The following is a 19,280-nucleotide window of genomic DNA, read 5'->3' as shown; positions in this document are numbered from 1 at the left end:
TATGTCCCAACTTAACTCAGGTTTATTTCCGAAATATGTCAGTCACTTAGGGATTAACTTTGAAAATGGAATTGGACCAAGGATAGTTATCAGTATATGGAGGATTCTTATCAGCTGCTACTGTCTGTATCCAAAACTCTAACATGAGACCATAAGCGACTACTGTTGATGCTTGAAGGTTTGAGTCTTCTTAGCAATAATAACTGTGTATAAATGAAATCACCGTTTGGATGGAGAAAGAATATCCCATACTGGAAAGTAATCATAGCTTTTATGCTCATGTGTGTGTGTGCTTTGACAGCTTTTTGGAGACCACAGCCTATTTCTTCATGAAACCAAAAATTGGAGAGAAGGAGGTGTCCCCAAATGTTTTCTTCAGTATCTGGCATGAATTCAGCTCTGACTTTAAAGACTTTTGGAAGAAAGAGAACAAACTCATTCTACAAGAAAGGTAGGTTTTTTTCATTTGCACAATGGCATTTTAAAACTGGTATTTTATTAGGTGTGACACCACTGGGGTTGCCAACTTTTATAGCCTGAATGAAAAATTAGATGGCCCTCAACCTGGGATATCAAGTCTAACAGGGTGCTGAGAACTGACAAAATTTGGAGTTTGAATAAGAAGGGTTGGCACAGAGGCTATGATGCTACAGAGAATAGCTGGGAAAATGGTTTGCCAGGACCACCGTCTGGTAAAACAACTTCTGTGATGAGGAAACCGCAAAAAAGCAGAGCGTGTAAGTCGAGGGGAACAACCCGGCTGAGATGATAAACCTACACACCTCCAAAGGCCAATAGCAAAGACTATATAAAGGTAAGATAAATCACTTGTGTTTTGTCTTGTTTTTGCTCAATTCATGAGATATTGTCCAAATTTCACCATTTGTATTAAAGTTTCTGGCAGACGTCACCAAGAAACAGATGATCGATATTTTTTAAAAGATCTTTCAGGACTCTTGTAGAATTACACCACATTTCCTAAAGTAAATCTTTTTCAGGAATGAAGGGAAATTTTTTCTCTAAAGTATATGAAATTTGTCACTGATTATGAAATTCCATAGAGGCGTATTAAATATTAATTCAGGAGGAAAGCTAGCCCTCCCAGGACAGCAGCCCCAAATAGCTGGGTCTACTGGGAGAATGAAAAAGAAACACTATCAGCACTATAAACCACATGCTAAAACTGAACCAATTAGTTTACTTTCCAACATCCTTGCACTAACAGTGACTTTGCTTTAGCTCTTTAGAACACTTGCCTCCAAAGGGACTTTGTTTGTCATACCACAAATTTCCACAGTTTCTGCTTATTGTCTTCCTTACGTACAAAACCATGATTATCCACCTAGTTTTCATTTGTAACTAGATTCTGATAGGATACATCCTTAATTCAGTTGAAATTAATTGCTGGCACTTTTGGAGCACATAGACTGTGCTATGAGTGCTAACTCATATAATTAATTAGTTAGATTCCATGGTGTTTTCAAAGTTTCTTCTGTATACCTCAATGAATAGTATATGGAAAAAGAGAGTGGTCTGAACAGAAGGGAAAATACTTTAAATAGCCACTCTAAAGATAATGAGAGTATTCTACTCCAAAGTGCCTCGTTATGGGTTAACCTAAAAGATGCAATTTTCGTCAAAAGTCTATGCAGGTGAGATAGGAGAGATAATTACTGAAATAGAAGCACACTTACATTGTCACTCATGTCCTTCAAACTTAACTCTATATTCCCTTTAAAAAAAATTTTTTTTACCAAGCAAGGGCTGTCAGGTTGGAAAATCGTGAAGAGGAACCTTTTTTCGACTTCAGCACATTAGCTACAACGTCCCTTTATGTCCCTCACTGGTCCCCACAGGCCTTTTTCCTCTCTAATCTCAACTTATTCCCCTCGAAAAGGGCCGACAACTCAGTCACACAAATGTACAAATCTGACAGATGAGTATTTCTTTTTCTTCTAAGATATTCATTCATTCATTCATTCATTCATTCATTCATTTAATTGAGAGAGAGAGCAGGGGGAAGAGCAGAGGGAGAAGGATAAGCAGACTCCACCCTGAGCCCAGAGCCTGACACGGGGCTCGATCTCACCACCCTGAGATCATGACCTGAGCCGAAATCAAGAGTCAGATGCTCAACCGACTCGAGCCATCCAGGTTCCGCTGACAGATGAGTATTTCACCACGTACAGCCATTTGCTTGGTTGCAGGGGCTAGAGTCCTAAATGAGAGCGGAAGTGAGGAGAGACAGGCGTGAACAAGACAGAACTGCTGGTGCTGTAGTTTTGGAGTAACTGTTCTGATAGCACATCAGGGAAGTACGTAAATCACAGCAGAAGGCTGGCATGTTCCTGTGGCGGTTTCTTGGGAGGTCCTGGGACAAGAAGGTGGGTGGACACTTTTCTTGTAGTTTGCCTTTACTCTGTACATCTGTACATGTGCTGGTGAGATGTCATCACAGGGGAGCTGTTGAGATTGACTAATTCAGTTGCACAGCTCCCCAATGATACTCAGTCTCATCCAGCCTGTGCTCCATGAGTAGAGTTGTGTCCCTAAATAACACTTTGATACCAAGCCACTATTCCGTGATATTTTATGCATTTAACATGACCAAAACTAGCTTTTCTTCCCTGGGTATCTCATAAAATCAACTAGATGCTTCTTTTATACTTCATCCTGTGTTTGTCATGTTTTAGGACTATACTGTGGCTTTTTTGACTCAACCCTTGGTGATTCCGCTTTTTGACACAACCTTTGGTGACTTTGCTCACCCCTTGGTGGTGGTGTTGTGAATTCGCAGATTACAAGTGCTCTTCACTGCAGACTTCTCATCGCTCAGAATCATTTGCTTTTAACAAAGGGCTAAGGAGGACTGTGTGGCAGGTGAGCCAGTGCTTCTCTGCCCTTTAACGTCTGAAATTTGTTACACCTCCTGGCAGATAGGCTGCTTTGATAAGCAAGACCATCGGTCTGGCTCATTTGTAGAAAAACTTTGTCCCTTTCCTTAGTGTAGGACCAGTGACACCATTTCCAGGAAGCAGTGCAAAATGAAAATATGGGGCCCCTTGTTAAAAAATTATTAAACAATTTCAAGGCAGCAAGTACAGAGCCCTTCCAAAAGTGCACAAACAACACCCACAAGCCAGCCTTGCCCTAGTGTAAGCTTTGTATCATATTTTCTGTAGGTAAATGGAAGGGTATTTTAGGAATGCTTCGTATGCTCAGACATTGATAGGAAGCGGGATGTGGTCAGTTAAATGTGTTAAACTTCTGGTACAATCTGTGATGATCTGAGTAGAACTTCACATAGCACCACAGATACCTAAAATGGGTATCTGCATCCCCAACCTGATTGTTCCTTCCTCTGTACCCTGTATTTATTATCTGTATATTTTGTTTAGTCGGTTTTATACTATGATGATGCCTCATAATGTGTCTGTTTTTATTTTATACCATAACTATTTTGATATTTGCATTTTAGTCTTTATTTCCCAGTGAGATGTTTTGCGTCTTCATTTCTGATGTAGCTCTCACTGTCACTAAGCCACAGTGCCTTTTCATCCTTCTGGTCTCCATAAATATTTGCTGATTTGACTTGTTACATCACTGCATTTGACACAGACATGGGAATAAGAACTTAGCTTATGAAGTAATGAACATGCTTTCCTACATAGCTTAAGCTTATCATTGTAAGGAATAATAATAATAAAAAAATTACAAATACCTTAAGCAAAAAGAAAGGCATTATTTAGACAGTCAAAGCACAGAAGGGCAGGGATGGAACTTGCATGTGGATTGCCTGAATACAGAAATTCTAACTGCAGTCTGTGGGGGTTAGTCAGGTGCTTCCGTGCTGTCTCTCACTGTCTGTCTTTCTAAATGTCCTCCTTTCTCCTCCACTTCCTCCTCCTTCCTCTTCTTCTCCCCCTCTCTCTTTCTCTCACTCTATTCTCATTCTCTCACTCTCTCCCCCTCTCATCTCCCTACCACCACTCTCCTCTGTGGTTTTGTCTCGTTTCCAAGTCAGGCTGTTCCTTTAAGGGTGGACCCACGGCCATTGGTCACAGCCATGGCTCCCATTCTCACAACCCAGTAGGAGAGAGCACTCTCCACCATCTAGAAACATTCCGAGGAAGAACTCTGGATGAGTTGTGCCCAGTTCTGGATCAGGCACTGTGGCCAGAGGTGTGGGGTACCACAGTTAGTTCAGCAGTTCGCAAACCCAGTTGTGCAGCCAGAAAGGAGGGCAGCCATAATTGGCAGTCCCCTTCGTAGCAGTCACTGGAGATAGGGAAAAAGTTTCCAACAAAAGTAAATAATAATATTACTACCCCAAATTTATTAAGCCTTTAAAAATAACCTGCGTAATTAGCAGAATGTCTTAGCATGGTAGTAAAAACCTGAACGATGGTTTCATGATGTTCCCTGGTCTAATTTGGAATTCACAGATTGACTATCTTTAAGGTTGCAAATCCTGTAAAAGTATTTCTTATCCCATCATTTCTATTTGGTTCTGATTATAGAGTCACGGTAACTTTGTGTTTTCTGGCTTTGTCCTGATGACTCCTATGATTGAGTACATATATTTCTTGAATTGGTGAATTCCTACACATCCGTGAAAGGAATTAAAAAGGTCTGCTCTCTTTCTCATTGATGTGGTTTGGAAAACATGAGGATTTTTGAGTTAGCTCTTCCACTTACCAGCCTAGTCATAGAAAGTCATAGTTTTCTAAACTGCAAAATGGAGATAGTAATACCTCTCTTGCAGCGTTATTGTGTAGACTAAATGAGATAATATATTTAGAGTATATAACAGTGTCTACATGCCAAATGCTCAATGGCTCTTCATCCCTCATTTAATATAAATGATATCCTGATCATGTTACCTACAAATGTAACATATCGATAAGGCATTCTAAACTGCAAAATGGAGATAGTAATACCTCTCTTGCAGCGTTACTGTGTAGACTAAATGAGATAATATATTTAGAGTATATAACAGTGTCTACATGCCAAATGCTCAATGGTTCTTCATCCCTCATTTAATATAAATGATATCCTGTTCATGCTACCTACAAATGTAACATATCGATAAGGCATGTTAAACATCTTAACATATTCAGTGGATACAAGGCATTTCTGTGACTCAATTACTTTGTGGGTAGGCAGAATGTCTTGATTATGAAGCCAAGGGCAAGCTTTTGTTTGAGAAGTTTCACACGGTCCATCCCTCTATTATTTACATAATGACATACAAAGGAATTCCCGTTTTGATGCTTTAAACAACTGACCCATTGGTTTTGTCATGAGTCAGAAAAAGTGTTTTTTCATGTACTTGCAACTAGGCATACACAATTGTTAATAAGAAACCCTTCTCAAAAAAGAAATCTAGACTTGTTATCACTGAGCAACACAAAACATATGAAAAATCGTTTAAAAAAATGAGCTTGGCTATATCCAGAAGATGGGGGCATAAACCAACATTTACTCTGCCAAACATCTCCCCAAAGGGCTCGCAGAGCACCAGTGTTAATAGGCTGGGAAGTGGGCAGTCCTCAGCTCTTTTATTTTCAGGAAGACAGTAGGAACATCAGTATCACCTAGCCACCAGTGAACACTGTGGAGCTTGGACAATAAGAGCTATATTAATTAGAGGAAAGAAGTATGGATTGATTGGGAATGCATGTGCTTTTTGACCCTGGTGGGCCTGTGGTCCTGGGAGAAGACGGGGGGGGGGGGCCCAAAACAACTCCACTTCTTGCTTTTGCTCTGTTGTAAGCAGACTTCAGTTTTTCAGCAGTCTTCAGCTGTATGATTATATGAGGTTGTTTGTAACTATTCTCACCTTCCATATGGAGTTTTTACTATGCACAGGAGACATTCAGGCCTACTTGGTGAAGGTCCTGTCTTCGTTGAGCTAACAGCCTAGCCCAAGTATGGTGTTATATGCAATGGGAGAGCCCTGGGGCAGGAGTGAAAGATTAATTCTGTCCAGAGGACCTTTGACGAGGAGACTGGAGTTGGGGTAGGATTTTCGCAGGCGGTCCAGGGAGGTAAGGGCATTCTAGGCAAGATGATGTGGCTCTGGCAACCCCATAGTGCGCAGTGTGGCCTATCAGAATTTTATTTTTAGTTGACTTAAGACATTTTAATTTAATAAATCAGTTGTGACATTAGTAAGAGTTATGTTTAAAGTGTTGTCTAACTTAATTTACTGGTTTATTTTATTTTGAGACAGGTAGTCTTTGATGACCCAGGAGAAAGGATAACTACTCCTCTAATTGCGCAAGCATGTGGCAATCAAGTCTAGTTTCTGCCCAGCTGAAATCTGCAATTAGGGGAAAAGGATTTGAATGCTTGGCTTTAGAAGATTATGCATTAAATTGGAAAGCACATCATGCCATGTTAACATTCCTGTTTCCATAATTTATATTTGAGTGAGCTGTATGTTAAATAGGATGTTATTAGGGTAGAAGGAAGCGACCATTTTCAAAGGGATTGAAAATAAATCTAAAAAATGGAGATAAAGAAGGAAGCTTTATTGTTCTGTAATAATGTATTTGTTGGATACCTAGATGAAATTGCCTCCTGGACTGCATTGTTGCATTGCAGCATTAAATGAATTTAGCCAACCATTTACCCCTTTAATTGAGGCATCAATGTCTAGAGAAACAACACATAAAGAAATTCTCTTCCTACTTCTGATTTTCTATAGCAGAAGCTTTGGCACAACAAATGACTGTGGCGAATGGAACCTGAGAATGTGTAGGGAATGTGATCTGCATTCACCAAAGGAGTAATTAATATGCATTAAGACATAATAGATAATTCATTTATTTATTAATTTATTCAAAATTACTTATGTCCTACTGTTGTGCTGGCCATATTTTCGGGCCATACGGTTATTACCCTTTAGTGAGAGAAGTAGACAATAAAAAAATAAACACAATTTTAAATTATAGGTTGAAATTAGTACTGTGAGGAAAATAGTGAACGATTTTTGCAAAGCAAAAAACAGAAGAGTTTCACTTAGAAAGCATGGTCAGAGGAGGCCTTTCTGAAGAAGCAACATTTATGCTGACACTTAAAGAATTTGAAGGAGCAGGTATGTTAAGGGGCAACATATATGTGAGTCTGCCAGGCAGAGATGTAGGAAGTTCAAGACAATGTGGCAGAAAAGATGGGGTGCACTCCAAGAAAGATGAAGGTGTTGAGATGAATATGATGAAATAGACAGGGGCCTGATCATTCAGGCTCTTGTAGATCATAGTAAGAGATTGACTTCTTTGCACATGCAATTGAAAAATTATCAAAGGGATTTTTAAAAAGGGAATAACTTGATGTGATTTATGTAATGAAAAGATTGTTGACTCAAATGGGTAGTAGATTGGAAAATAGTATTGAGAAACAATTTAGGAAGTTAGCATAGTGGCCCAGGTGAAAGATTTGATGCTGTGGACCAGGGGGAAGGCAACAGAGATGACAGGAAGTGGAGGTGTTGAGTATATACTTTGGAGGTATACCTATACAAACTTGCTATTTGCATGTTGCAGCCTGTACCAGTTGTAGAGAGTCAGAAAATGCTACATCTCACCTCAGATACTGACAAGCTTCTGTCACCTCAGATACTGACAAGCTCCTGTTAGCCAGGATGTTAGAGATCAAGAATGCAAACTTTCCCTTTCTCTCCTAAAATGATGTACAAAGCCAAGGTTGGGGAAAGCTGTGAATCCTTGGCTATCAGGAAATTCACTTTCCAGAACTTAGTTCTCCAAGAATGATGTAAAATCATAAGGTGAACATTAGATGGAAAAGATCTTTGCATTTCTTCTTGATCTTGCCATGTTCCAAGACATGTTTTTTAAATCTTGGAAAATCCTTTCTCAAAAGCCTCATGTTCAAAAATGGAAGAAACTCACCCTCAGGGTTTCTGGTTCCAACTCCCCATCAGAGAATCAGGACCAAGAGCCAAGAAAGTAGCTTGTCCAAAGATATTTTTTGCTTTGAAAAGGATTTAGACATTGTGGTACCTTCCAGTAGATTTGTAGAGGCTTGTAAAGTTATCTGAGCAGTTACTAGGTTCTCTTAAGCATTTGCTAAAAATGTTTTTTGATGTCTTAGCAAAGTTTGTATAAAACTATTTTGGATCAAAATAAACTTCATGGAATAGATATTTTAAATTACCTATTAAAAAACATCACAAAGCTTATATGGGCTGAAATACAAGCTGTTCCTTTACAAGAAAGATAGTATTTTGAAGGGGTCACTTTAAGTTTCGTTAGGATATTCTCAAACAACGTGGTGATTATAATCTGCTAGAGGAGGAGGTCTAGATCTGTTAGATTTGAATAATGTCAAATTAACCAATTCTTAGGTTTGTGTAGGCTTCTGCTAGAACCTGGATTTTTAAGATAGTGAAAAATTTAAGAAGTCAGAGGCTCCCCAGAGTTCATTCCCACTGTGATATTCTCCATGCTGACTCTGACCTCTTCGAGCAAAGGAATTCCACCTGCTCAGCCTCAGGATTCCACTCTCAGACACCACCCCTATTCCCATTAGTGGGAGTGAAGCTTTAGAGAAATGAGAAATGCTTCTTAAAAGTTTGGAATTCTAAAGTAAATAATGGATAATCAGAACCTAGTCATGAGAAGTAAAGATGGAAGAGATCGTTTGAAGTTGATGGCAAAGTTTAGACCAAGACATGTCGGGAATTATTATATTTGACAAATAACAATTAACTTACTTGGTTTTGCTGCTGAAGTCTGGTTAAGATTTAGAAGCAATTGTGGTAAGGCATCAAACTCAATTTTAAAAGGAATCATTTGTGAAAGCATGTGCTGAGTGTGTATGTATGTGTACTGGAGGGGGACGGGGTATGTGTGGAGTGAACCAAGAACGGAGATCAGTACTGAAGAAATTTAAGAATATGTATTTTAATATAGGACATACAGAAGAAATTAGGTAATATTTGTCTTTGTGGGGAGGAAATGGAGAATGGTCTTAAGAAAGTAAGCAGAATGGCCAATAAACATCTGAAAAGATGCTCTGCATGATGAACCATCATGGAAATGTAAATCAAAACCACAAAGAGACATGCACACTAGGATGGCTTTAGAAGAAAAACCAGATAATATAACAAGTGTTGGAGGAGATGAGGAGAACTTGTGAAACTGTCACACTGCTGGTGGGAATGTGGAATAGTGCAACCACTTTGGAAAACAGGTATCTCCTCCCAAGGTTAAACCTAGAGTTACCATGGGACCCAGAAACTCCTTCCTAGCTTTATACCAAAGAGAAGTAAAAGTGTGGACCCACACAAACACTTGTACACATGTGGTCATGGCAGCACTATTAATAATATCCAAAAGATGGAAACAACTCAAATATCCATCAGCTGAGTGGATAAGTAAAAGGTGAATATTACAATGGGATATTATTTGGCAGTTAAAGGAAATGAAGCGCTGATATATGCTGTTCCATGGATGAACCTTGAAAATATTATGCTAAGTGAAAGAAGACAGTCACAAAAGGCTATATATTGTATGATTTGATTTATATGAAATGTCTAGAATTGGCAAATATATAGGATCTGAAAGTAGATTAGCTGTGTCTGGGGTTGAGGGGAGAGAGGTATGGGGAAGGATGGCTAGTGAAGTTTCTTTTGGGGGTTATGAAATGTTCTACACAACCCTGTGAATATACTAAAAGAAACATTGAATTGTCCACTTTAAATGGGCAAATTTTATAGTATGTTAATGATATCTCAATAAAGCTTTTTTTTTTTTAAGTAAGGAGATTTCTCACATCAGAGTTCTAAGCATAAACGCAGACCACAGTTGGACATGCTGACCGCCTGTGATGATCTGTTTAGATGGCTGACGGTTTTGAAGTCCTACATTGGTTCTTGTGTCTTCCTTCTTGGCACACTCTCAGGCTTTCCCCTGTGCCCTTAGAGTTTCGTATGTACTCATGAAGAGCAAATCTATTAAGTACTCACATGAATATTAGCTAGATCAAAAGTTGAGAAATAAATCTGCTGGCAGGGCGCCTGGGTGGCTCAGTCAGTTAAGCATCTGCCTTCGGCTCAGGTCATGATCTCAGGGTCCTGGGATCGAGCCCCACATTAGGATCCCTGCTCAGCGGGGAACCTGCTTCTCTCCCACTTCCTGCTGCTCCCCCTGCTTGTGCTCTCTTTCTCTCTGTCAGTAAATAAATAAAATCTTAAAAAAAAAAAGAAATGTCCCCCTCTTAAAAAAAATAAATAAATCTGCTGGCAAAAACTATAAAAAAAGAAATTGCATAGCTCATTCCAAAATCAAAAAGTCCGCATCAAACATGAAAAAGTGCTCAACATTGCTCGGCATCAGGGAAATCCAAACCAAAACCTCAATGAGATACCACCTCATGCCAGTCAGAATGGCTAAAATTAACAAGTCAGGAAACGACAGATGTTGGCGGGGATGTGGAGAAAGGGGAACCCTCCTACACTGTTGGTGGGAATGCAAGCTGGTGCAGCCACTCTGGAAAACAGTGTGGAGTTCCTCAAAAAGTTGAAAAGAGAGCTACCCTATGACCCAGCAATTGCACTACTGGGTATTTACCCCAAAGATACAAATGTAGTGATCCGAAAGGGTACTTGCACCCCGATGTTTATAGCAGCAATGTCCACAATAGCCAAACTGTGGAAAGAGCCAAGATGTCCTTCGACAGATGAATGGATAAAGAAGATGTGGTGTGTGTGTGTGTGTGTGTGTGTGTGTGTGTGTGTGTGTATTGGAATATTATGCAGCCATCAAAAGGAATGAAATCTTGCCATTTGCAATGACGTGGATGGAACTGGAGGGTGTTAATGCTGAGTGAAATAAGTCAATCAGAGAAAGACATGTATCATGATCTCACTGATATGAGGAATTCTTAATCTCAGGACACAAACTGAGGGTTGCTGGAGTGGTGGGAGGTGGGAGGGATGGGGTGGCTGGGTGATAGATATTGGGGAGGGATATGTGCTATGGTGAGTGCCGTGAATTGTGTAAGACTGTTGAATCACAGACCTATACCTCTGAAACAAATAATACATTATATGTTAAAAAAAAAGATATGAAGGGGGGAGTCGGAGGGAGAGACGAACCATGAGAGACTGTGGACTCTGAGAAACAGGGTTCTAGAGGGGAGGGGGGAGGGGGATGGGTTAGCTTGGTGATGGGTATTAAAGAGGGTATGTATTGAATGGAGCGCTGGGTGTTATATGCAAACAATGAATCATGGAACAGTACATCAAAAACTAATGATATAATGAATGGTGATTAATATAACATAATAAAATTAAAAAAAAGGTCCCCATCAATTTAGATGATTAGTAATTTATAATAGCTTGACTCTATAGTGATGAAATTAGCCAGTGCTTTCTCTGTGTAAACCCATTTCAGGAAATCACAAGTCATGTTAAAAATACACACAACATAATAGATATGTGTGTATGTATTTTGAAATTATTCATCTATTGCAAATAAACATTTTTTTTTCAAATCTTATCTCCATAGGAGGAAATTGTCGGTTTTCTTAACCTATATTTCTGAATGAAGAAGTGATAATAGTGGATATAATAAACTGTTAAAATAAAAGGGAAAGAAATTTGTCTGCATTTTCTATGGGGTAAAGCCTTTCCCTTCTGTCTAGTCAACACTTCATCTTCTCACTGTAATGTCTCCAGCCCTTCCCTGGCCTTTTGGGTGCTCATTCAGGACCCCACTCCACAGGCCTTCTGGCCAACGTGCTGCTCAGGGTTTTTGCTTCTGCTTGTCATAAACAGTTGGGCTTAGCAGTTTCAGCCAATGGGCAGCTGCTAGGTCATGAGTGGAATTTTGAGCCAGTGGAAAGAAGACACTTTTTTGAGACAGACAATAATAGGAACAGACTCTTTATGTGGTGCATCCTAGCCAGTGGGCACTCAGTGAAGACTAACCATGTTGATGCTGAAGAACTAACAATGTGGTCTTGGAGATTGGCATTTCCAATCAATTCAAGTGTCTATCAGTTGAACAACCATCATGGCAAATTGATATCACATAAGCCTGGGTTCTTTGGTTTATGTAGAAAGTTATTGTTTATAATTTGTTCCTTCTCAAAAGAACCTTCAAATCAGTGTCATCATCATCATCATCAAGTTATTATATATACATAATATTTTATGCATATTATAATTTCATGTCCAATTCAAATTCTAATGCTCTTAGAGTTTTAGGAGCTATGATTTTGCAATTTTTAAGACTAATAATGTTGCAGAACCAAAAAAAAGAAAATTGCATCATATAATTCCTAAAATGGTAAAATTTTTGCAATTCAGGTTTTCTAATTATAATATTATCAATATATAGCTACACGGAGGTTTGTCTGCTCACTCCTTTTGAATGTTGTGTTACGTGACACCTATGAGCATTTATTTTATTTTATTTTATTATTTTATTTCATTCCATTTGGATTTATTTTGCTTTTGTCTCCCGAGTAAGAACTATAATAAAATACTTAGGATCCTTGATGCCTTGGATGTCTTTCTAAGTTTGAAAACTTTATTTAATCAACTTCATCTGTCATTTTATCTTGTGGAATAATGTTAAACATTCTCTGAATAATCCATCGGCTTTGTCTCCATCCTCTCCCACGCAGCCCTGGCCATGTTCCACCTCCAGTTGATTATCAAGGTTGCCCTTTCCTTTAGGAATAACAGTTAGACTGGCACCCATGTGTCACACTCTATATCTAGATGAAAGAAAGTGTTCCTGCCCAACATGTCTCCACAGCTCATTGATCTCTCTCTGGAGAAAGGCTGGTATGTGTCCTTACAGATTCCTTCTTTGAATGATTTAAAACTTGATGCTGAGCTATATAAAGTCCTGTTTGGATAGCTGTGCCTTACAGAATGAGGGTCATGCCACTTCTGCATTTACAGAAAGGGCACACAGTCCTCTCCTACCATGAGCTGCACCCCTCATTGCATTGTGCAGAATTAGCTGATGGTTGCACTTGGCAAAGTGAAAACTCAGGCTCAGAGGAGAATCAGAATATCCCGTGCACAATCAGGAAGTAGGCTTACCCTGTCCTTTGGAGACTTAGGCAGATTCAAGCTTGCTGGCTTTTTATAAGGAAATCGTAATTTTCAGAAAGTAGCAGTCTCAATGAGGACAGAACTCAGAGTGTGTTGGTGGAGGCTGTAGCTGTTTCATTACAAGCAGAGTGGACAGAGTCAGGAGGTCACTACCATCTCTTCCTGGGCTTCCCAAGTTGTTCTGCCTTGGGGTGGTTCTGGAGAGGAGATGGGAGATGAGGTGATGGGAGAATGCCCTGGAGGGAAAGGTGGCAGTCACATTAGAGAGGACCTGATCCCCCAAGTTCCATTAACCCAAAGATGACTGACCCTCATCTCCACCAAATTAGGAGAACTGGGGCAGTAGAAGTGTTCTTGACTTAGTATTCCATCAGGGTGATCTTGTGTCATAGTCATGTGTAGCAGAACCCAATAATAAGACATAAGTGTGGCTTTTTTATTTTTTATATTTTTAAAAATATCTTTAAAATTTTTTTAAAGATTCACTTATCTTAGATATCTATCTATCTATCTATCTATCTATCTATCTATCTATCTATCTGTCTAGAGAGAGAGAGAGAGAGAAAGAGGGCGAACATGTCGGGGAGGGGCAGAGGGAGAGAAGCAGACTCCCTGCTGAGTGCAGAGCCTGACCCCGGGCTCTATCTCATGACCCGGGCTCTATCTCATGACCCGAGCTGAAAACCAAGAGTTGGATGCCTAACTGACTGAGCCACCCAGGCACCCCCAGCTATTTTATTTTTTTAATAAACAGAATAATCTATAGTCATATTAATGAATTAGTACTTTTAACCATATATTTAAGCCTTATTAATATTTCTCTATTGTTTTATAATATGGGCATCTCAGGTGGGCTGCATTTACCATCACTTTGAAAAATGATAACACTCAAAATTATACCAGATTATATAGACATTCACTCTGTTTTAAAAGAATATATTGAATATTCATGTCTTTTAGGCATTTTAATATGTGGTTTATAATAAGAAATATTTATTTGATCTTCAGCTAAGTTTCTGACACAGAGCTCCTAAAATCTTTGGGATTTCCTAAGTGATGAGAGTTATAAAGATGTCTTCTGTTATGTTATGGGGTGACTTTTAGAAAGCCCTTAGGTCTCTAAGGATGACCAGGGAACCAAGCCTGTAATTAGAGGGTTGGAACTCTCTGTCCTATCCCCTAACTACTGGAGAGGGAAGAGGGACTGAATCAATCACCAATGGCCAATGATTTAATTAATCGTGCCTATGTAATAAAGCCTCTGTAAAATCCCAAAAGGACCCACACATCTTACTCTATGCTTCTCTTCCACTGGGCTTTCCTGAGTTAAAACCTTTTATAATAAACTGGTGATCTAGTAAGTAAAATGTTTCTCTGAGTTTTATGAGCTGTTCTAGCCAACTAGTTGAACCCAAGGAGGGGGTTGTTCTAACCTTTCATCTCTAGCACAGTGACAACCTGGACTTGCCATTGGCATCTGAAGGGGGGGGCAGTCTTGTGGGGCTGAGCCCTTAATCTGTGGGATCTGATGTTATTCTAGGTCAGAATTGAATAAATATTTTGGTGGTATGGGAAAAACCCATGGATCAGAATCGGTATCAAAATCAGAGACCTTCATTTAGAATTTAAAGTAGCCAGAAGTAGAAGTTTGCCTGTGAGAATCCTTAGTCCTCTAAACTTTAATTTGTTATACAATGTGTGGAGATCAGCCTCAAAAATTTGTTGGGTGAGGAAAAGGGAAGGAGTAGCAGTCTATTCTAATTATCATTATACATTTAGGTAATATATATTTTGCAAGGATAAAACATCAGAATAAAAGCATATCCATAGTCTTTCTTAACTTTATGAGATACAATTATTTTTAAAAATTAAGCTCTTTGGTTCAAATTCCTTTGGCCTATGGGTGAACATTTTTGGAAGTTTTGATAAAATTCCATTTGGCCACATTAAAGTTTTCCAAACATATGGGGGAGGTAAATAAGATGAAGAATAGTTGATAAAAGTATATTTCAGCAGTTGAGAGAATTTCGGATGCTCACAGACAACTTAAAAGCTTTCATTTTAAAAGTCTAGATGTAGATATTGATGTATTCTTAAATTCATGTGCTGTTTTTAGGGCAGAAGCACTCAATTCTGTATTGAGTTTATACATGGGTTTATTTCTTATAGCTCTGATTATTTTTTTAATGTTTTCATTTTACAAAGGTAAAATGAAAGACTCATTGCACAGAGTACTAGAGCATGAACTTGAAGCTAGGTAATGTTGATGGACTAATTAGAGAAAAAGGTAGAAAGGCAATTGTTTTGCTTTAATATCATGGATAAATGGCTGGATGGCTGAACAGATGGATGGGCAGACAGGCAGATGGATGGATGGGGAGTTATTGGAAGTCACACATAAAAGCACTCAGGAAAAAAATACAAATCCAAATAAGTGAAAATGATGTTTTTATGAAGAAAGCTTAAATTGGCTCCTATTTTTTAAATTTCTCTACTTCATCTATCATTAATAAAGAAAAAGAACTCACAGCATACTTTACCACTAGTTATGGTCTGTTACTGTGTCTTGAAGATTCATGTGAGACTCAAAGACCATGCACAACCTCTTAGCTTAAGAGAGGCAAGAACATGACCATCAGAAAGCTGGTGGATCATAGTAAAAAAGAGAAAAGTTGTGCTGACTCCCATAAAATATATATTTTACCATTCACGACTAGTTAACTAAAAACAAATTTCCTAGTAATGCTGATTAAAGAAAAATTAAGAATTAAGTGTTCACATCCAAATTCTTAATTATCAGTGGCCATTCCCTATTTTTTTTTCACCTGAGGGTTTAACAAATTCCCTAACAAGGATAATAGAGTTCACAAATGCTGGGAACAAGTATTATAACAGATAGAGTTTTATTTGTAGTTTAATAGTCCAGAACCATAATCCCTTATCTATAGTTTGGAGGTTCAAAACACCTCTGAAACCAAACATTTTTTTATAAGTTTGTGGCAAACTCAACTTACATGAGACTGTTTATGTAGTCTTTATTCATTCCACTTAGTATGAATGTTCATATGTTTACTGCAGAAATGTTAACATGTTTGATTACTCCATGCTATGTCAGACCCATTTGGTAGTGTTATGTACCATCTTTCTGTCTGAAATTAGAAGGGTTCTGAATTCTGTAATCCATCTGGCCCCAGGGGTTTGTTGTAAAGGATCACAGAATGAACAGATATCTGGCTGACTGAACACTGTACTCACCGGTCCTGATTCTACTCCTTCTAGAACCACACAAATAAATCCAATCCCTTGTCCATGTAGTGGGTCTTCACATATTTAAGGTTAGCTATGAAGATGCTATCAAGTTCTCCATCGCCCTGATATAACATTCCTGGTTCTTTTAATTGTTCTAGAATCTCTTTGGATTTTTCCGATTCATTCATCCATTCATTCATAGAGCTTCTTGCCCAGCCTAGGCCCCATCGTCTCTTATTACAGCTGTGCCCTTACTGGCACCATGATTCACACAACCAATTACACTTCTTAACACTCCCAGTATCAGCAAGGCCATACCCTTCACCTTTCTTGCTCTAGGAGAAATTTCCTAGCTGGACTATTTAAAAATCTGTGTTCTCCAACCTAAGGTAGATTCTCTAAGGAATGGAGATCCTGAGATAAATCCTGGGAAATATGAGGGGGATGAGAAGTCAAGAATGCTTTTATTGCAACTTTTAACTGTCCTTTATAATTGTCCCCTGCGGTGCCTTCTTCTACTTTCTTCCAACTCTGAACACCATTTCTGCGTTCTTCACTGTGAACTTCTGACTTGTCCGCGTGTGTTACTGAGGTCATTCAACAAGTATTTATTAAGTGGCTACTATATGCCAGACACTGGAGTTGTAAACCAAACCAAATCCTGACCTTCTGAATCTAAATTAATAAACACCAGGACTGATAGAGGCTCTGACAAAAAGTAAAGTAAGGTGAAGGGAAAAGTGAGTTGTAGGAGGTGATGGTCTGACTATAGAGATTTGAGGAAAGTGAGGGAGTAAACCAGTGGATACCTGGAGACAGAACATTTCAGGCAGTGGGGAAAGGCAAATACAAAGCGTGAGGAAGGAGCATGTGTAGGGAGGAGGCCGAAGTTGCTGGAACAGAGTGAGCAAGGAGAGAAAAGTGGAAAGTGGGTGTGGAGAGGGGGTATGCCTGGCAGGCAGGGTGCAGGAGGGGCTTCAAGAAGGAGAGCTTAAAGGAAGAACCATATGAAATGCTGCTGGTGTTCACATGAGGGAGGTGAGAACCAAGAATTGACCTTGGAATTGGAAGGGGAAAGAATTGATGACATCCACGAGAGCTGTCTCTGTCCAGTGCGTGGGTACAGATGTCTGATGGGAGCAGAAAAGTGGAGAGTGACCACAGGAGTTTGTGCATAGAAAGGGTCAAAGAGAAAAGAAGGTCCAGCTGGAGAGGAAGGTGAATTAGGGTTTTTTTTTGTTTTTTGATGATGATGGGATAAACAGCATATTTTTAGCCAGATAGGAATAATCCAGGAGAGTAAATATCATGACCCTTGTTCTTGTTCTCCCTTAATATGTGTGTTTCCTTGATCCCATTCCTGCCTCGTATCTCCCACATCTTCCCCTCAATTAAGCCTTACTTCCTCTTGCATAATCCTAAAGCATCATGATATAAATAGCTTTCTTGTACTCTTTTATGAGTTTTACAGGGAGGAAATGTGATAAACTTTCTATAAACTAATTTCCATGTCTAATAGCCCTTGAATTCCTCCCTGCAGCCAAAAAAAAAAAAAAAGTCTTTAAAAAATAGGATCCAAGATATTCATACATGTCATCTTTTGCTAGAGAAGTGTCAAAACAAAAGCCATGGTATATATACCAACAGCTTAAGTTTATATCTCACTAGCTATAGTAAAAAATGTTTCTGAACCATATGCAAAAAAAAATCACTGACGTTAAGAAAATATCTTAGCATGTGGAAGTAGTAAAACGATGTTTGCATGAAAAATGTCAAATGTAGTAAACATTATTCTCCTGTAATAAAAGATTAATTTTGCTGTCACATGTGATTTTGTAATAGTTTTGGCCATCATGTATGACAGAAATTTGTTTTATTTGTTACCATAAATTTGTAGAACCAGGGATTGTCACATGACCATTTTATTAAGGAAATCTAAAAACCTTCAATTTGTACAGAAAGAATATGGTCACTCTTATGGGACTTAGATAAAGGGTGTATCAGCTGAGCTACTTTTGTAAATTCCATGTAAATCCACATCTAATATAGAATTAAAATAGTCTCTACTACAAGATACATGAGAAAAACAAACCTCTTTTTCTTTTATAAATCAGAGATTTTAAACTAGTGGTGAAAAATATGTGATCAGGAGTTTAAAAATCCTAGCATGTATATGAACGCAAATATTCCTATTTTCAATGACTATTAAAATCTTATTGTCTAAACATTTTAAAAAGTTCTAAATAGTACCTTCCAGATTTCTCAGCTTTTTCTCATGCCATGTTAAATTCCTTGTAGAAGAACATGAAAAGAGGATACTCTTGGTTTGACAGGGTTTAGTTCAGGTTCTTTATTTACACAGTTGGAATGTGAACCTTGTTGTTGATTCCATGAAGCAACTGTATTTTCCTTCTTCAGCAGCATAGAGTGTCAGCATATCCAGCACTTGCCACCTTACTCCTATTCAGTTCAGAGCATTGCAATGTGCTACAATTAAGGAAATATGCTGACTGTCCTGGATTTTTCAGACTTTTATGTCTGTATCAGATTAGATCACCAACAAGCACCAGGGCATACTTGAGTGTGTTGACTTCCCTGTCTTCAGAAATGCCTTCACTGAATTATAGTTTAAAATTTATATTGAGGATTTGTGTAAAAAAAAAAAAAGCCATTGGAAAAGTTTCTCTTTCTTCTGTATTTTTAGATTTGTACTGATTGCAATTCACATGGCTTATTCAGAAAACCACATCAAAAATTTCTCCTAGAAATTAGATTTAAGAAAATGTGGTGGTAGCTTTGTTTTCTCCAGACGGTCTTACATGCTTTCCTTTTTCAAAGATGAACACTATAGCCTGTTGTGTTTCCATTCCTGCTTTTCCTTGAATAAAGTTCAAAATTTGTGCAATTATACTACTTCTCCCTAGTATCTAAT

At 38.5% G+C, this 19,280-nt stretch overlaps 1 protein-coding gene across 2 annotated transcripts in view; it reads left to right on the top strand.

Annotated features, from left to right (window-relative positions):
- The window catches only part of FMN2 (formin 2), a 375,250-nt gene that overhangs the window by 342,264 nt on the left and 13,706 nt on the right, over positions 1–19,280 (top strand). For both annotated transcript variants that reach the window (XM_073899944.1, XM_073899942.1), the window contains exon 16: positions 302–451. In XM_073899944.1, the coding sequence (XP_073756045.1) occupies positions 302–451 (150 nt within the window). The remainder of the gene's footprint in view (positions 1–301; positions 452–19,280) is intronic.

Source organism: Callorhinus ursinus, unplaced genomic scaffold (genome assembly GCF_003265705.2).
Source record: "Callorhinus ursinus isolate GAN/ISIS: 27379988/994484 unplaced genomic scaffold, GSC_fseal_2.0 scaffold13, whole genome shotgun sequence".
Classification (NCBI taxonomy): Eukaryota; Metazoa; Chordata; class Mammalia; order Carnivora; family Otariidae; genus Callorhinus; species Callorhinus ursinus.
This window is presented reverse-complemented; position numbering and strand designations above follow the sequence as displayed.